This window comes from Lontra canadensis, unplaced genomic scaffold, assembly GCF_010015895.1.
Source record: "Lontra canadensis isolate GAN:19392208 unplaced genomic scaffold, GSC_riverotter_1.0 scaffold7, whole genome shotgun sequence".
Taxonomy (NCBI): domain Eukaryota; kingdom Metazoa; phylum Chordata; class Mammalia; order Carnivora; family Mustelidae; genus Lontra; species Lontra canadensis.
In genome coordinates this window covers 12884615-12900740 of record NW_022631001.1, presented here as the reverse complement: position 1 = coordinate 12900740, position 16126 = coordinate 12884615, and the positions used below count along the sequence as shown (strand labels likewise).

At 34.7% G+C, this 16126-nt stretch overlaps 1 protein-coding gene across 1 annotated transcript in view; it reads left to right on the top strand.

The window, feature by feature from the left end:
- The window catches only part of TMEM135 (transmembrane protein 135), a 243514-nt gene that overhangs the window by 16746 nt on the left and 210642 nt on the right, over positions 1–16126 (top strand). The window contains exons 2-3 of the mRNA XM_032852853.1: positions 12355–12482; positions 14795–14887. Coding sequence (XP_032708744.1) covers positions 12355–12482; positions 14795–14887 — 221 coding nt within the window. The remainder of the gene's footprint in view (positions 1–12354; positions 12483–14794; positions 14888–16126) is intronic.

Here is a 16126-nt window from a genome sequence, read left to right as displayed (position 1 = left end):
ATACATACATACATATACATATACATATATACACACACACACACCCCACATTTATGAATATCTTATTAGGTTATTTATATATCTCTGTTGTGTTTTCCCTATATTTTTGTACCTTTTTCTTTCAGGATAGGCAGCCTGAACTCCTGTAGGGCATAGCAAGTCATAACTTTCTATTTGTAACATGCACTGTGGCGAAATGATACTTGTCCGCATTTAGAATAGCCTGACTTCAGCATCAGGCATGGCAGTTTAGAGCATGGACTCTGGAGCCACTTTCTGGAGTTCAGAGCCTGTTCTGCTACTTAATTCGTTGTGTGACTTTGGGTAACGTGATTTCTTTGTGCCTGTGTTTTCTTAGTTTCTTATGAGAGGGGATAATGATCATGCCCATCTCATAGACTGCTGTGAAGACTAAGTGAGTTAACATTTGTGTTAACACATTATAGGTGTTTAGAGCAGTTTGTTAAATTAAGAAAATAAATATTCTGTTAGTAAAATATTTAAAAAATATAAATTCATTATGCTGTTTTCTTTGAAGTAGTTATTCTCAATATGGGGTAATTTTGCCTTCTAGGAGACATTTGTCAATTCCTGTAGACATTTTTGGTTGTCACAGCTCATAGCATGCTGCTGGCATTTAGAGAATAGAAGACAGGGATGCTCTAAACATCTTCTAATATATAGGATAGTCCTCCCCAACACCAAATAACCTGGTCCCCAATGGTGATAGTGTCAAGGTTGAGAGACCCTGCCTTAAATATATCATTATTTGCTAGTGATTACTTAAAGATTAAATACATAAAACATGAAACCATCTCTTTGTTATTGTGAAGAATTTTTTTTTTTAAATTTTTTTATAAAGATTTTATCTATTTGACAGAGAGCAGGAGCAGGGAGAAGGGAGAAGCAGTCTCCCCACTGAGCAGGTTGCTCAATGCCAGACTCCATCCCAGGACCCTGGGATCATGACCCAAGTTGAAGGCAGACGCTTAACAGACTGAACCATCCAGACATTCTTATCATGAAGAATTCTTATTTCCCAAAGGAACTAGATTTCTCAGCCCCTCTAGAAGTAGTCTTCTAGAAGAGTTAGTGTCAAGCGTTGGGCCTAAGAAAGACTGCTGAATTGGAATTTGGTGCTAATAAGGCAAAGATCATGGAGTTGGCCACCTTGAGGGCCAGTTAGCTTTGTTCTGTTCCATGGCCATAGACGGTAATCGGAATACTAGTCTCTATGATGAATGTACTGCATTAATCACATGGGGAAACAGACAAGGGAATATAAGTGAACAAAATTAAATGCATACAGGTCTGATAGATGTTTAATAGTAATATTTTTATACAGAGAAGCTCCTAATTTGGGGGCCCATAATTATAATTTTGCGTCACACTTCAGTATATAGCCTCTGTGTTAGTCAGATTGGTTACCATACTTGTCCTATGTGAACTAACCTTTTCTTTTTTTTCCTATGGCCTGTCCTTAGTGCTGCCTCTGTTTTTTGGCAGAGGAATGTTCATAAAGGTATTCTCCTGTATTTTTTCTAGATACTTTACTGTTTATGTAATCTTTAAATTTAAGTCTATGATTCATTGCAAACTAATTTTTTTGTATAGTATGAGGCAGAGATCAAGGTTAATGTTCTGTTCTACACAGATATCCAGTTCCTCCAGTACTATTTATTTTTAAAAAAAGATACAATTTTAGAAGTGGGGAAAAAAGAACTCTTAGCATCATTGTTTTCAGTGTTGACCTTTAATTTTTATCTTTCAACAGGATGTTTTGATATACATAGTATTTTTCAACATGATGATTTTACACACACACACACACACACATATATATATATATATACCAAGTGAAATAATTACTATAGTCAAACTAATTAACATATCATCTCCTCACATTGATGAGAGCATATGAAGTCTACTTTCTTAGCAAGTTTCCAGTGTTCAGTATCATGTTATTAACAGTAGTCGTTATGCAGTGTGGTAGATTCAGTAGACTTATTTGTCTTACATAACTGCAACTTTGTATCCTTTGACCATCATCCCATTTCCCCCTAGCCACTGGTAACCATTCTGCTGTGCTTTTCTGGGTTAGTCATTTTTAGAATTCACATGTAAGTGAGTTCAGGCAGTATTTGTCTTTCTGTTCCTGGCTTATTTCACTTACTGTAATGTCTCCATGCTCATTCATGTTATCACAAATGACAGAATTTTCCTCTTTTAAGGTTTAGTCATTCCTTTGTGTAAGTATACCACACTTTCTTTGACCATTTATCTATTGTTGGACACTTAGGTTGAATTTCTATCTTGGCTCTTGTGAATGATGTTGTAAAGAACATGGGAGTGCAGATACCTCTTCAGGATACTGATTTCATTTACTTTTGGATATGTACCGAGAGGTGGGATTGTTGAATCATGTGGTATTCTATTTTTTAATTTTTTGAGGAACCTCCACAGTGTTTCCATACGAATTTACATTCCCACCAACAGTGTACAAGGATTCCCTTCTCTCTACTCCTTTAGCAGCACTTAACCACTTTTTTGTCTTTTGGATAAGAGCCACTATGACAGGCGCACAGTGGTATCTCATTGTGATTTAATTTTCATTTTCCTGGTTAGTGGTATTGAAAATATTTTTATATACTTGTTGACCATTTGTGTATCTTCTTTTCAGAAATTTGTCTGATCTTTTTTTTTTTTTAAGTTTCTATTTAAATTCCAGTTAGTTAACATACAGTGTGATGTTAGTTTCAGGTGTTCAATATATTGATTTGACACTCCCTTACAATACCTGGTGCTCATCACAACGTACGCTCCTTAATCTCCCATCACCTGTTTAACCCATCCCCCACCTATCACCCATCTTATAACCATCAGTTTGTTCTCTGTAGTTAAGAGTCTATTTCTTGGTTTGTCTCTTTCTCTCTTTATCCCTTTGCTCATTTCTTTTGTTTGTCCCTTTGTTCATTTCTTAAATTCCACGTACGAGTGGAACTTTAAACCACTTTTAATTTTTGTGTGTGTATGGTATAAGAAAGTGGGTCAGTTTCATTCTTTTACATATTGCTGTCCAGTTTTCCCAACATCATTTGTTGACGATACTTTTTCCCATTGGTTATTCTTTCCTGCTTTGTTGAAGATTAGTTGACTATATAATTATGGGTTTATTTCTGGGTTTTCTCTTCTGTTCTGTTGATCTCAATGTCTGTGTTTGGCCCAGGATCATACAGTTTTGATCACTACAGCATTGAGATATAACTTGAAGTTTGGAATTGTGATGCCTGCAGGTTTGCTTTTCTTTTCCAAGATTGTTTTCTCTTTAGGCAGCATTTTTGGGTCTTGTTTGTTTTTTAATTTAATTTTATTATTATTATTATTTTTAAATCATTTAGCTACTCTCTGGTTTTGATAGTATTATTTAGTGTGTTTACATGTAAAACAATTATTAATAGGAAGTACTTACTGTTGCTATTTTGTTCATTGTTTTCTAACTATTTTGTAGTTCCTTTGTTTCTCTTTTGCTGTTTTTCTTTGAGAATTTATGACTTTTTTTTTTTTTTTTGTGGTGGCATGCTTTGATTTCTTTATTTTTCCTGTATCAACTATAGGCTTTTGCTTTGTGGTGGCTAATATAAAACATATTTATAAACAGTCTATTTTAAGCTGACAGCTTCAATCACATACAAAAGCTCTACCCTTTACTTCTCATCCTCATTTTATGTTTTTTTTAGTGACAATCTTTTTGTATTATGTATCTTTCAATATATTTTTATAGCTGTAGTTATTTTAAATACTTTATCTTTTGATCTTTATTTTAGAGTTAGTACTGTCAGTATTTTTGAATTGGTACTGTCACAGCACCATGACAGCATTAAAATACCTGACTGTATATTTGTATGAATTTGATGATGCATTATCTTCACCAGTGAGTTTTATATTTTTCATAGGTTTTTATGATACTAATTAATGTCTTTGCATTTCAGCTTGAGGAACTGTCTTCTGCTTTTCTTGTAATGCAGTTCTAGTGATGTTCTCTCTTAACCTTTTGTTTTTTGTGAAAGTTTTTATTTCATGTGCTGAAGGACAGCTTTGGCAAGTAAAGTATTCTTGGTTGGCAGTTTTTTTCTTTCAGCAATTTGAATATATCATCCCACTCTCTTCTGGCCTACAAGAATACTGCTAAGAAATTCACTTATTCTTTTGGGGTTCCTTGGTATACAGTGATTTGCTTTTCTCTTACTGCTTTCACAATTCTCTTTGGTATACTTACAATGATGAGCACTAAGTAATGTATAGAATCATTGACTCACTTTAGTGTATACCTGAAATTAATATAACACTGTAGGGTAACTGTACTGGGATTAAAATTTAAAAAAAAATTTTTTTCTTTGAACTTTGAGAATTTGATTATGATGTGTCTACCTGAAAATCTCTTTATACTCAATATAGTTGGGGTTCTTTGGGCTACTTGGTTCTGAATGTCTGTTTCCTTCCGTAAATTAGGGATGTTTTCAGTTATTGTTTCCTTAAGTAAGGTTTCTGTTTTTTTCTCTTTCTTAACTCGTTCTGGGATTCCCAGATGCTAATTTATTTGACTTGTTTTCCATAATTCTTGTAGACTTTTTTCACTCTTTTTTCTTTTTGTTTCTCCACCTGGGTAATTTCAAATGACCTGTCTTTGACCCCAGTGATTCTTTCTTCAGCTTGACCTAGTCTGTTGTTGAAGCTAACTAAGGACTTTTTTTTAGTTTTGTCATTGTTTTCTTCAGCTCCAGAATTTTTTTTTCTGTTTCTCCTCTCTCTATTCCTCCCTTTCTCCCTTCCTCCCTCCCTCCCTCTCTCTCTTTCTTTCTTTCTTTTCATTTTTGTTGAACTTCTCATTTTGGTCATGCATTATTTTCCTGATTTCATTTAGTTGTATTGTTGTTCTGTTGTAATTTACTGAGGTTTTTTAACATGACAATTCTGAATTCTTTGGTAGTTCATGGGTCTCTATCTTAGGATTGGTTACTGGTGTTTTATTTTGTTTCTTTGTTTTCCTGATTATTTGTATTCCTTGTGATTTCATTTTGATGTGTGTGCATTTGAAGAAGTAGGAATCATTTCCAGTCTCCAAACTCTGGCTCCTGCAGTGAAAGCCGTTCACTGTGCAAGCTATCCAGAGATTTTGGGTAGGTTTTTTAGTCAAGCCTGTGCATGGATTTGCTGTTGAAGTCTTCAGGCAGATTGGTCTGGTGTTTTGGGGGTGAGTCTAGAGCCTAGGTTCACTGACGTGGGCCTTGTGCTTGGGCCTACTGGGAACAGGCCTTGTGGCTTGGATGTTGGTGTTGGGCATGGAGCTTTGGTCCCTGGAACAAGTTTAGAGCTTGGTTTCTTGGAAGTTAGCCTGTTGCTGGGATGGGTCTTGAGCCTGCGTCTACAGTTGGTGTGGGTTGGCCTTGTGCCTGACTTTACTAGGCCAGGCCTGGTTCTAAGATTTGTGGTGAAGTTGGATGCTCACTTCACTGTTCTTTTATTGGGTGGGTGTCTCTCTCCACACTGGTTTGCCTGGACTTGGAGGTCAGGTAATACACATAATGTGAGATTGTCTTTCCTGCCCTTTTCAGTATGTCTTTTCTTATTTCTGTGTTCTATCCATGTGTTGTAATCTCTCACCTGGAATCCTTAGCTTTTGTGAAGGTATTTTCATGCATGGGTAGTTATTCAAATTGATGTTTCTGCAAGGGGTTGAGTGCTGGAAACTGCTATTCTGCCATTTGGCTCATGACACTCATGTATCATTTAATTCAGTCTCTTTAATAAATGAGGAAACTGAAATCTAAAGAAATATATCTAAACAAGGATCTTTCATGGCAATTATTAGTTGTAGAGCTAAAATTGAAAAATGTATCTCTTGATTACTGTGTACTCCATCATGGTATTTATTTCTGTCTCTTGTTCAGGTTATTTTTTCTATACTAATCCCCATTTTCTCATACTTGTTCATCTCTCACCAATCCCCATTTCTCATACTTGTACTCATATATGTTCATTTACACATATATCATATGCTTATGGTAGAATGTCTGGAAAGTACTCCCAAGCAGAAAGAAGAGTAAAATAATCTGTTGCCACAATTAGAAATAACCAATGTACAACATTCTCATATTTGTTCCTTGTGTTTATTGAAAAATAATGCTTTGTAGCCTACATTTTCACTGTATATGTTTTGATTTATTTTTTCCTAGTCATTAGTCTTCTAAAACTAGATTATATAACTAAAATAAACAGAGGTTTACCATTTTAATCATAGTGCTATTATGTATCTGTATTTAGCTAAATTTAAGTATATTTGGAAAATTCCTAAGAATTACTTAGTGTGGAATTTGTTGGTCAAAACTTATGAACATTACAACATATTTTTTGCCATAGAAATATATTTATGAAGGTGCCTGTGAATGTCTGATAATGATTTTACATACATGTACGTGTGCTGTTACTACCTGGTAGCATTTTTTGGTGAGATCAGTGTTTCTTAACCTTTTTTAACAGGGTAGTATACCTAGGAGTAATAATAATTATGTGCCACACTAGGGAAAACTGAGATGTTTATTACTGTGCTCTGCAGCCGACTAGGCCTGACTACCCAAACTGTTGAGAGGATCAGTGTTTTGGCCACCTGTAAACTCTGGTTGGAAGCTCTGGATTAGAGCTCAGTGATGATAAGGTCCTAGGTTATTTCTCATGTTTTGTGTAAGATTTTTCCTGTTTGTTGCAATAGACTGTATAGTTTGGTATACCAGTATTGCAAATATATACAATTTATCCATTTCATTGTTAATGGATATTTAGTTTTTGGCAGTATTTGTAATTACAGATGGTGCTATTAATATGACTTTTGGTGGAAATAAGCACTTCCTTCTTCTGAGTTTATATACCTAGGAGAGGAATTGCTGGATCATAGAATAAGCATACATTTTATTTTGTTTGATAGTAAAGAAACTCTTCAGTTTTACACTCCTGCCAGCAGTATATGAAATTTCCAGTTTTTTCATTTCCATCAGTACTTTGCATTATCAGTTCTTTTTATTTTAGTCATTTTGATGTGTGTGTATTCCTATTTCTTGATGCAGTGAAGACTAATGATGATAAGCATATTTCATTTACCTATTGACCATGTGGATGACTGCTTTTTTTTTTAATTGACCTTTTTATCTTGAGATGATTGTAGATTCTTATGCAGTTGTAAGAAATAATGCAGAGAGATTCCCTGTACTTCTTATTTGGTTTCTCCCAGTGGTGCTAAATGATAGTAAAATGTCACAACCAAAATACTGCCATTGACATATTCAAGATATAGAACATCTCCATCACCAAAAGGATCCCTGAGGTTGCCCTTTTATAGCAATACCCACTTCCTTCCTACATACCTCCCTCCTCTTAATCCCTGGGCCACCATTACTTTATTCTTCATTTCCATAATTTTGTCATTTCAAGAATGTTATATTAATGAAATCATACATTATGCATTGTTTTAGGATTGACCTTTTTTATTCATATTTTTTTTATGAGATTCATCAAGATTGTTTCACGTATCACTCATTTATTCTTTTTCAGAGCTAAGTAGTATTCTCTTACATGGATATTTCACCATTTTTTTTTTTTTTTTTAATCATTCACTTCTTAAAAGACATATGGGTCCTTTCTGGGTTTTGACTATTAGATTAAAAAAAAAAACTGCTATAAACATTTGTGCACAGGTTTTGAACATACATTTTCAGTTCTCTAGGATAAACACCTTGGATGGTAGTTGTTGCATCATATGATAGTGGTTTATATATTTTTTCAGGAAACTGTCAAATTGCTTTCCAGAATGACTGTACCATTTTGCATTCTCCTTCTTAATGCATGAGTGATCCAATTTCTCTGTTTTTTTGCCAGAATTTGGTGTTTCCAGTATTTTAAAATTTTAGCCATTCAGATGTTTGTATAATGATAACTCATTGTGATTTTGATTTGCATTTCCTTAATGGCTAGTGTACTCATTTGCCATTTGCTCATCTTCAGTAAAATGTCTCTTCATATCTTTGCCACTTTATGCATAACTTTTTTACTGTTGACTTTTGAGATTTCCATATATATACTAGATTCTAGTCCTCTGCTGTATATGTAGTTTACAAGTATCCTCTCCCATTCTGTAGCTAGTCTTTTTTATATTCTTAACATGTCTTTCAAAGAGAAAAGGTTTTAATTACGAAGTGTAATGTACAGTTTTTCTTTTATGAATTATGCTTTTTAAAAAATTATTTATTTGACAGAGAGAGACATAGCAGGAGAGGGTACAGAAGCCGGGTGAGTGGAAGAGGGAGAAGCAGGCTTCCTGCCGAGCAGGGAGCCTGATATGGGGCTTGATGTGGGGCTTGATCCCGGGACACTGGGATCATGACCTGAGCAGAAGGCAGAGGCTTGGTCACTGAGCCACCCAGGTGCCCCTGAATTATGCTTTTGGTCTCATGTCTACGAACTCTTTGCCTAGCCTTAAATCCCTAAGATTTTGATTTTTTTCCCCCTAAGCTTTTATAATGTATGTTTTACATTTATGTCTGTAATTTATTTTCAATTAAATTTGTGTAAACTGTGAGAGTTAGGTTGAGGTTGTTTTTTTATTTTTACTTTTTATTGTCTGGCCTGTGGATATCCAGTTGCTCTAGCACCATTTGTTGAGAAGTCTTTAGTTGGAAGTATTTGTGTGGGTCTATTTCTAGGTTCTCTGTTGTATTTCATTAACGTATTTGTGTATTTCTCTGCCAATAACACAAAGCCCAATTGCTCTTTGAATTTAGTAAGTCTTAAAATTGGATAGACTAATTTACTTTATTCTCTTTCCCAAGGTTGTTTTAGCTCTTCTATAATCTCCATTTTTCTGTATAAATTTCAGGTAATTTTGCCTATATCTCTGCAAAAATCTTTCTGAGATGATGATAGAAATTGTGTCACTTTGGGGAGAATTGACAAGCTGAGTCTTTTAGTCCAAAATGTTTATTTAATCCATACTTTGCTTTCTTTCATCAGCATTGTGTAGTTTTGAGCATGCAAATCCTATACAGGTAGATTTTTCTCTAAGTGTTTTATTTTTTTGATGATTTGTGAACGCTATTGTATTTTTAATTTTGGTATCTATATGTTGATTTGCTCTTGTATAGAAATACAGATTTTTTTAAAAAAGAGATTTTATTTATTTGAGAGAAAGAAAACAAGTGGTAGGGAGGGGCAAAGAGGGAGGGAAGGGGAGAGAGAGAAGTAGACTCCCCACCGAGCAGGAAGCCCAATGTGGGGCTTGATCTCAGTACCTGGAGATCATGACCTGAGCCGAAGGCAGGCGCCCAACCAACTGAGCCATCCATGCGCCCCTACAGATAATTTTTGTATGTTTATCTGTATCCTTTGCCCTTGCTGAACTGCCTTATTATTGTTGGTTGGTTTGTTTTTATTTTGTATATTGTTAGGGATTTTCTATTTTTCTATGTTGGACAATCAGGTTATTTGCAAACAGGGATAATTTTGTTTCTTCCTTTATAGGAACAGAGGTTTTTTTTTTTTTTTTTAATCTACTTGAATATATAACAAAGTAGCTGATTCTGCCCACTATTAAGTCTAAAATGAAAGAGACATTACATTCCAAAACCTGAAGATACTAGGAAACCATTGGAACTGATGATATGGTTGGGACACCTGGCTACTCAAGTTTGAGCCCCATGTTGGGTGTGCAGATTAATTTAAAAAGAAAAATTCTTAAAAAAAAAGAACTGATGAGATGGTTGTTGAGGATCAGGGAGGTATTAAAAATGACACCAACGTTTTGTTCCTGAGTAATTGGGTGGATGTAATGGGGCGGGGGGGACTTATAAGTAAGAGCATTTTGGAAAAATGTAATGAGTTCTACTTTGGACATGCTGATTTTTTAAATGCCTGTTGTACATATTTCTTGATATGACCAAGAAGGATGGGTATTTGAAGTATGGATTAAGAATTTAGGCAAGAGGTTGGAGTTATAATTCCTACTATGAGATGATAGCTGATGCCATGGGAGAGAGCATATGTGGAATGAGTAGCAATCTGAGGAAGAAATGCTAACAAAGGAAAAGGATTTAGAGATAACAATGGGAAAATGAAAAGAATGCATTGTCACGGAAACTGTAGAAACCTCTGTGGTCAAAATTGCACCTGTTTGTCAAGATTTGTCTTAGAAAATTCAGTGATACTGGGTGTTTACCCCAAAGATACAGATGTAGTGAAAAGAAGGGCCATCTGTACCCCATTGTTTATAGCAGCGATGGCCACGGTCGCCAAACTGTGGAAAGAACCAAGATGCCCTTCAACGGAAGAATGGATAAGGAAGATGTGGTTCATATTACACTATGGAGTATTATGCCTCCATCAGAAAGGATGAATACCCAACTTTTGTATCAACATGGAGGAGACTGGAAGAGATTATGCTGAGTGAAATAAGTCAAGCAGGAAGATTCAATTATCATATGGTTTCACTTATTTGTGGAGCATAACAAATAACATGGAGGACTTGGGGAGGTGGAGGAGAAGGGAGTTGAGAGAAATTGGAAGGGGAGATGAACCATGAGAGACTATGGACTCTGAAAAACAATCTGAGGGTTTTGAAGGGGTTGGGGGTGGGAGGTTGGGGGAGCCAGGTGGTGGGTATTAGGGAGGGCAGATATTGCATGGAGCACTGGGTGTGGTGCATAAACAATGAATTCTGTTACACTGAAAAGAAATTAAAAAAAAAAGAAAATTCAGTGATATCTTTCAGACATCATCACTTGCCTAGTCCCATCTCCTTTTAGTCATTCCCTAATATGTATTTCTAAAGCAGTTTCTTTTTCCTCCAGTCTGGCATTTCACCATGTTATAGTTTCTTGTTGGTGTGTCTATTTCTCTATCAAGATTTTATGTTCCTTGATGGCAGAGATTAGATATTCATCATTGTTTTTCCTGTGTATGGCATAATTCTTAATAACAATTTGTTTAATTGAATGAAGTAGGAAATGATCAGTTTCAGAGGTTTCTAAGGGGTGGAGTACGAAAAGAACTGAGAAGAGGCCATTGGATTTGTTGATCATGGACCTTAGGAAAAGTGGTATCTGGGAGTGAACAGAGAGTTCTCTAGTCTTCTTTCAAGTCAGTCCTGCCCTTTCTTATACCTCCTACCTTATTCCCTAATTATGTGGTTTTAACTTTTGTCCCTTTGATACATTGTTTTATCATCATGGAAAAGTATTTTTTCCCTGTGGCCTGTGAAAATTCCATTTTTCCAGATATAACTCATATCCCTTTTGCAGTGAAACTGCTGCCTACTCCTGTATTAAACTCACTCTTTGATAAACTTCCAAGGTACTTCATGTTATATTATTAAAACTTAGTCATTCTTGAATCTGTCCATATCTTATCATACCATGTTTTAATTCATATCCTGTTTATAACCTATAACATTAATAGTGTACTCGATACATACTTAGATATCATGTCTTGATTTTTAAATATCATTACTAACTTATTTCAGAGCTTTTTTGGTTTGTTTTAATCTTGAAACCTTTCTTTTAAATTCAGAGTTCAGATACAAAAAGCACTGAAAACAAATATGTTTCCAATCTAAATTTAAAAGATAAGTCATGAAGATTCATTGGATGATATCTTTATGAAATATTTTTGTGAATAACTTCTCTACAGGATTCTGTATACATCCTCTGTACAGGAACTTCTTCCTGTTTCCCTGTCCTGGTAACATTGTGGTACTAACAAACCTATAGTAGATTAGATTCTCAGTCTTTTTTTTTTAAATGGGCTCCAGGGGGCCAGAAATCATTAATTTTATTTTTTACTTTTTGCATTCATATCATGGTTTTGTCACACAGTAGTCATGTTTGAATAGCTGAATGAATTTCATTGGTTTCTATCACTGAAGTTCTCTAATATCCAGGCCGATAATACCTGTAAAATATTTGACATTCAGTTTCTATTTGAATTGTGCTTTTTTTTTTTCCATTTAAAAAGTTTTTTCCATTATTCAGTTTAAAACTGTTCTCAAGATATTTCAGATACTTATCACAACATTTGGAAGTTATTCTCTATGACCCATGTTGTAATTTCTTGGTATATAATTTACCCATTATATCTTCAATAAATTAAAGTGTCTTCTTTCCCATCCCAGAAACTGTATTTTTAGAGAGGAACCAGTAAAATATCAGTTTTAACTTTATTTTTAAAATGTATGCTATTATCAGTACCTTTCACCTAAGAGCTAATTTAAGTGGGAAAAATTGGTCGAATTAAACAAAAAAGCCTTTCTCTTTCCAGATCGCAGCAATTCTCCGGAAACGAAAATTAGACTATTATTTACACAAACTACTCCCTGAGATCCTACAATCTGCTTCATTTCTGACTGCTAATGGGGCCTTGTATATGGCTTTCTTTTGCATTTTAAGGTTGGTACTCATAATCACCACTGGAGATTAATACAGATTCCTTTTTTGAAACTGAAACAAACGGATGTTTTTATAAATGTTGTGCAGGTCGCTGCTTGTATATTTTTTTCTCCATCAAAGACATTTATTTATCTCAAAGAGAGCTTGTTAAACAAGGAGTTGTGGGCCTCTGGGCCTAAAGATGTAATATAAACTTTAAAAATTATTGCAGTGATTATAGAGCAAAAGTGTTTTGGTGTGTCATGCATTTTCTGAGGCCTACTGTATTTAACAAGTTGTTGATTAGGATTTCTTAGCTTTTTAATTTCATGGATCAGGAATTCAGAGCACCCATCCATGATATAGGTGAGGTCCACATGCAGTGAGTAGACTTCAAAAGGACTATAAAATGCTCATGTTTACATGTACAACAGTAAGTTAACTTTTGGAATATCCTATTGATGGAACTTTTGGTCCTGATTAAGTCTTATGATTACCTGTGTCGCATGCTTCTTATTATTTGGATACAGCTGGAATTCAGTTTTTAGTGTTGTGATATACCTAACATGTTTATTATATATTTTCTTCTTATCTTTTTCCCCTTTGATTGTTGAAAATCCAAACTAGTGTTTTTCTTAAAACTGTCAAATTAAAATACTAAATTTACATTTTTCTCATATTAGTGTGGCTCAGAGTAGTTCTGTAGGTACATATTAACTACAGTTAAGAAGATAATTTTCATATATCTTTTACAGATTTTTTTTCCCTCAGTACCTTAATATTTATAAACTTTTAAATTATGCAGAAAATAATTGATAAGGCTTATACTACTGAAACAAATCGTGCCTTTAACTTGAAACTTTATCATATGTTCTCTGGAAAGTTTCTAATACTTGCTCACACACTAAAAATAAAGTTCCAAGATAATTAGGTCTTAAAACATTGTAATAATCATAAATTGCTATTGTAGCATATTTCTTTAAGTTCTGTGAACCTGTTTGGTTAAATTGTGGAAATGCAAAACACTTACTGGGTTTATAGTTATATTACTTAAAATAACATCTGTGGTCCTCCTGTAACTGTCTCCTTGAGTTATTTTTCTTTAATTTTTACATTCAACAACTTCTAAAGGCCTTTGTAGATTTTATGTTGGAGGGGAAAAATCACTTCTGGTTTTCTCAGGCCAAAGGTTTCTGATGTTCATTGTAGAAATACCCATGTTATATATGCTCTGTTGGTTTTCTAATTCTTCTAAAGCTAAGCTTCAGTTAAAAATACAATTTCATCAGTGATTCTTAATCCCTATATGTATGTACATACATTTTTCTTAATAATGTGTTATTTAGCAATTGGCCAACTTTGTTCAGATCATTTCTTACAAATTTTATGTGCTGCTTATCCCTTTCTTAGGAACATCCAGTCTTTGAAAGGAAAACAAAAAACTTCCTAATGTTTCCAAATATGTTTTTTGGTCTTTTAAGAAACCCAAGCAGCTAATGACCATTTATAGTGTGTGAGATACTCTGTAGGTTCTTATTTTCAAGGGACATATCCCAGTAAGTGAATAATTATATATATACTTTCATACACACACAAAACTAAAAATAGAAAATACTTCCATAAGTACTATAAGGAAAAGTTATCAAGGGTTGTTGAAGCAAAGAAGGGGAGACATTTGCTGAATATTTATCATGTGTTAAAAAAGAATAGTGGTAATAATAATCATAACAACAGCTAACATTTTCCTCACACTTTCCATGCATGGTGCTAGGAAATACCTCATGTAGTTCTCATAACAACTGTATGAGACAAGAAGTATTATTGTTCCCATTTGATACCTAAGGCAGCTGAGAATGTAGAGGATTTGCATCATGAGTAATATTGGATCTAGGGATTGTGTGAATGGATCTGACTGACTAAATTATTGGAAGGAGAGCTACCTATCAGTTTGCTGTTGTAACCAGAATAGGAGATGGTGAGGGACTTAATTTGAGGCAGGGGTGGCAGGTTTGAGAGGAATTTAAGAGAACGGAAAAATTTAAGGGAATGATTTAATGTGTGGGGGAAAAGGAAAAGGAGAAGCTAAGGATGTCTCAAAGCATCACACTTGAGTGGGTAGGTCAGGTATTGATCCCATTCACCTAGAAAAATAGTGGAGAGAGCAAATTCATGGGGATAGGGAAGAGAGCTGATGAGTTTGGTTACGGACATGTTGAATTTGGGGCTCTGTGGGACATTAGGTAGAGGGTGGGCTGAGAAGGGGAATTTCTGTTCGCAATAACTGAAATAACCAGATAGCAATTTCATACAAACATTCCAAATTTGAATTTCAGGAAGATACTTGGAAAATTCTACTCTTGGAGTCCTGGCTTTGGTGCCGCTTTACCAGCATCTTATGTGGCCATTCTGATTGAAAGAAAAAGCAGGTAAAATTTTATATATGTACATATTTAATAAAATTGATTTACTGTCCTCCACCCCAAATAAATTTTTTTTAACTTACTACTTATTGTAGCCCAGGGATGAAAAATATTTTCACATGTGTTTTAGCCTTGCAAATATTTGATGCAAAATTTAATTTAATTTTAATATTATTATGTACGTTTATTAAGCCTGTAAAAATGTAAAGATTGACTTTATAGAACAATAATACCCTTTGGTCTTTGTTTGCTTAAAAAATGAGAGAGTTCTCGAATGGGCCTAAGACAGGACATACACAAATCTAATTAAAGATCTTTTCCATAACCACAATACCGTTGTCACACCTAGAACATTAATGTAGTTTTATCTACATCTCTAATTTGCTTCAAGCTCATTGACCTCTATTAAATCAATTATTATTTTTAAGGTATCTTCTCATTAAAAAATTTTTTTTTGTTCATATACACTAGAAAATGTTTCCTGTGACATAATAAGATTTCTATAAAATGCTACAAACTGTTACGTAAATTATTCAGTCGGGTAAGCAGTTGAAGGTAAAGCTTTTGCCCGAAAGAATTTTTACCATCTTGTAAATATTATTTTCATCACTGGGAACTGCTTTGATTTCCATCTTTATCCCAGAGAGTCAAGATGGGGTCATGTTTTAATCAAGGGGTCATGTATTAACCAAGATCGAGTCATCATCCAGTTTATGAAGATGTTCATTATAATTACTGATCTCGTAGTAAGAGTCTAGATAGATCCTGTCTGATAACCAAGTATTTAGTTGAACCACCTAAGGTCACTTTTAATGCCTTCTTGTTTAAGTAATGTAACGGTATCTAAATTTTTGGGGTCTAAACTTTTGGTTCTTTGCTTGTATCATAATATGATTGGATTATTAATATTACTAAATCAAGGGATATTATTACCCCAGCATCATCAAGTCAGTGTTGCCAGAAACATAGGTTCTGTTGCCTGAGAGTATAGTATAGAATACTATCGCATATTAAGAGTGTGGATTCCAGGGGCGCCCGGGTGGCTCAGTGGATTAAAGCCTCTGCCTTTGGCTCAGGTCTTGGTCCCAGGGTTCTGGGATCAAGCCCCTCATCTGGCTCCCTGCTCAGTGGGGAGCCTGCCCCCCCCCACCCCACCACCTCTCTGCCTACTTGTGAACTCTGTCAAAGAAATAAATAAAATCTTAAAAATAAAAAAAGTGGGGGTGCCTGGGTGGCTCAGTGGGT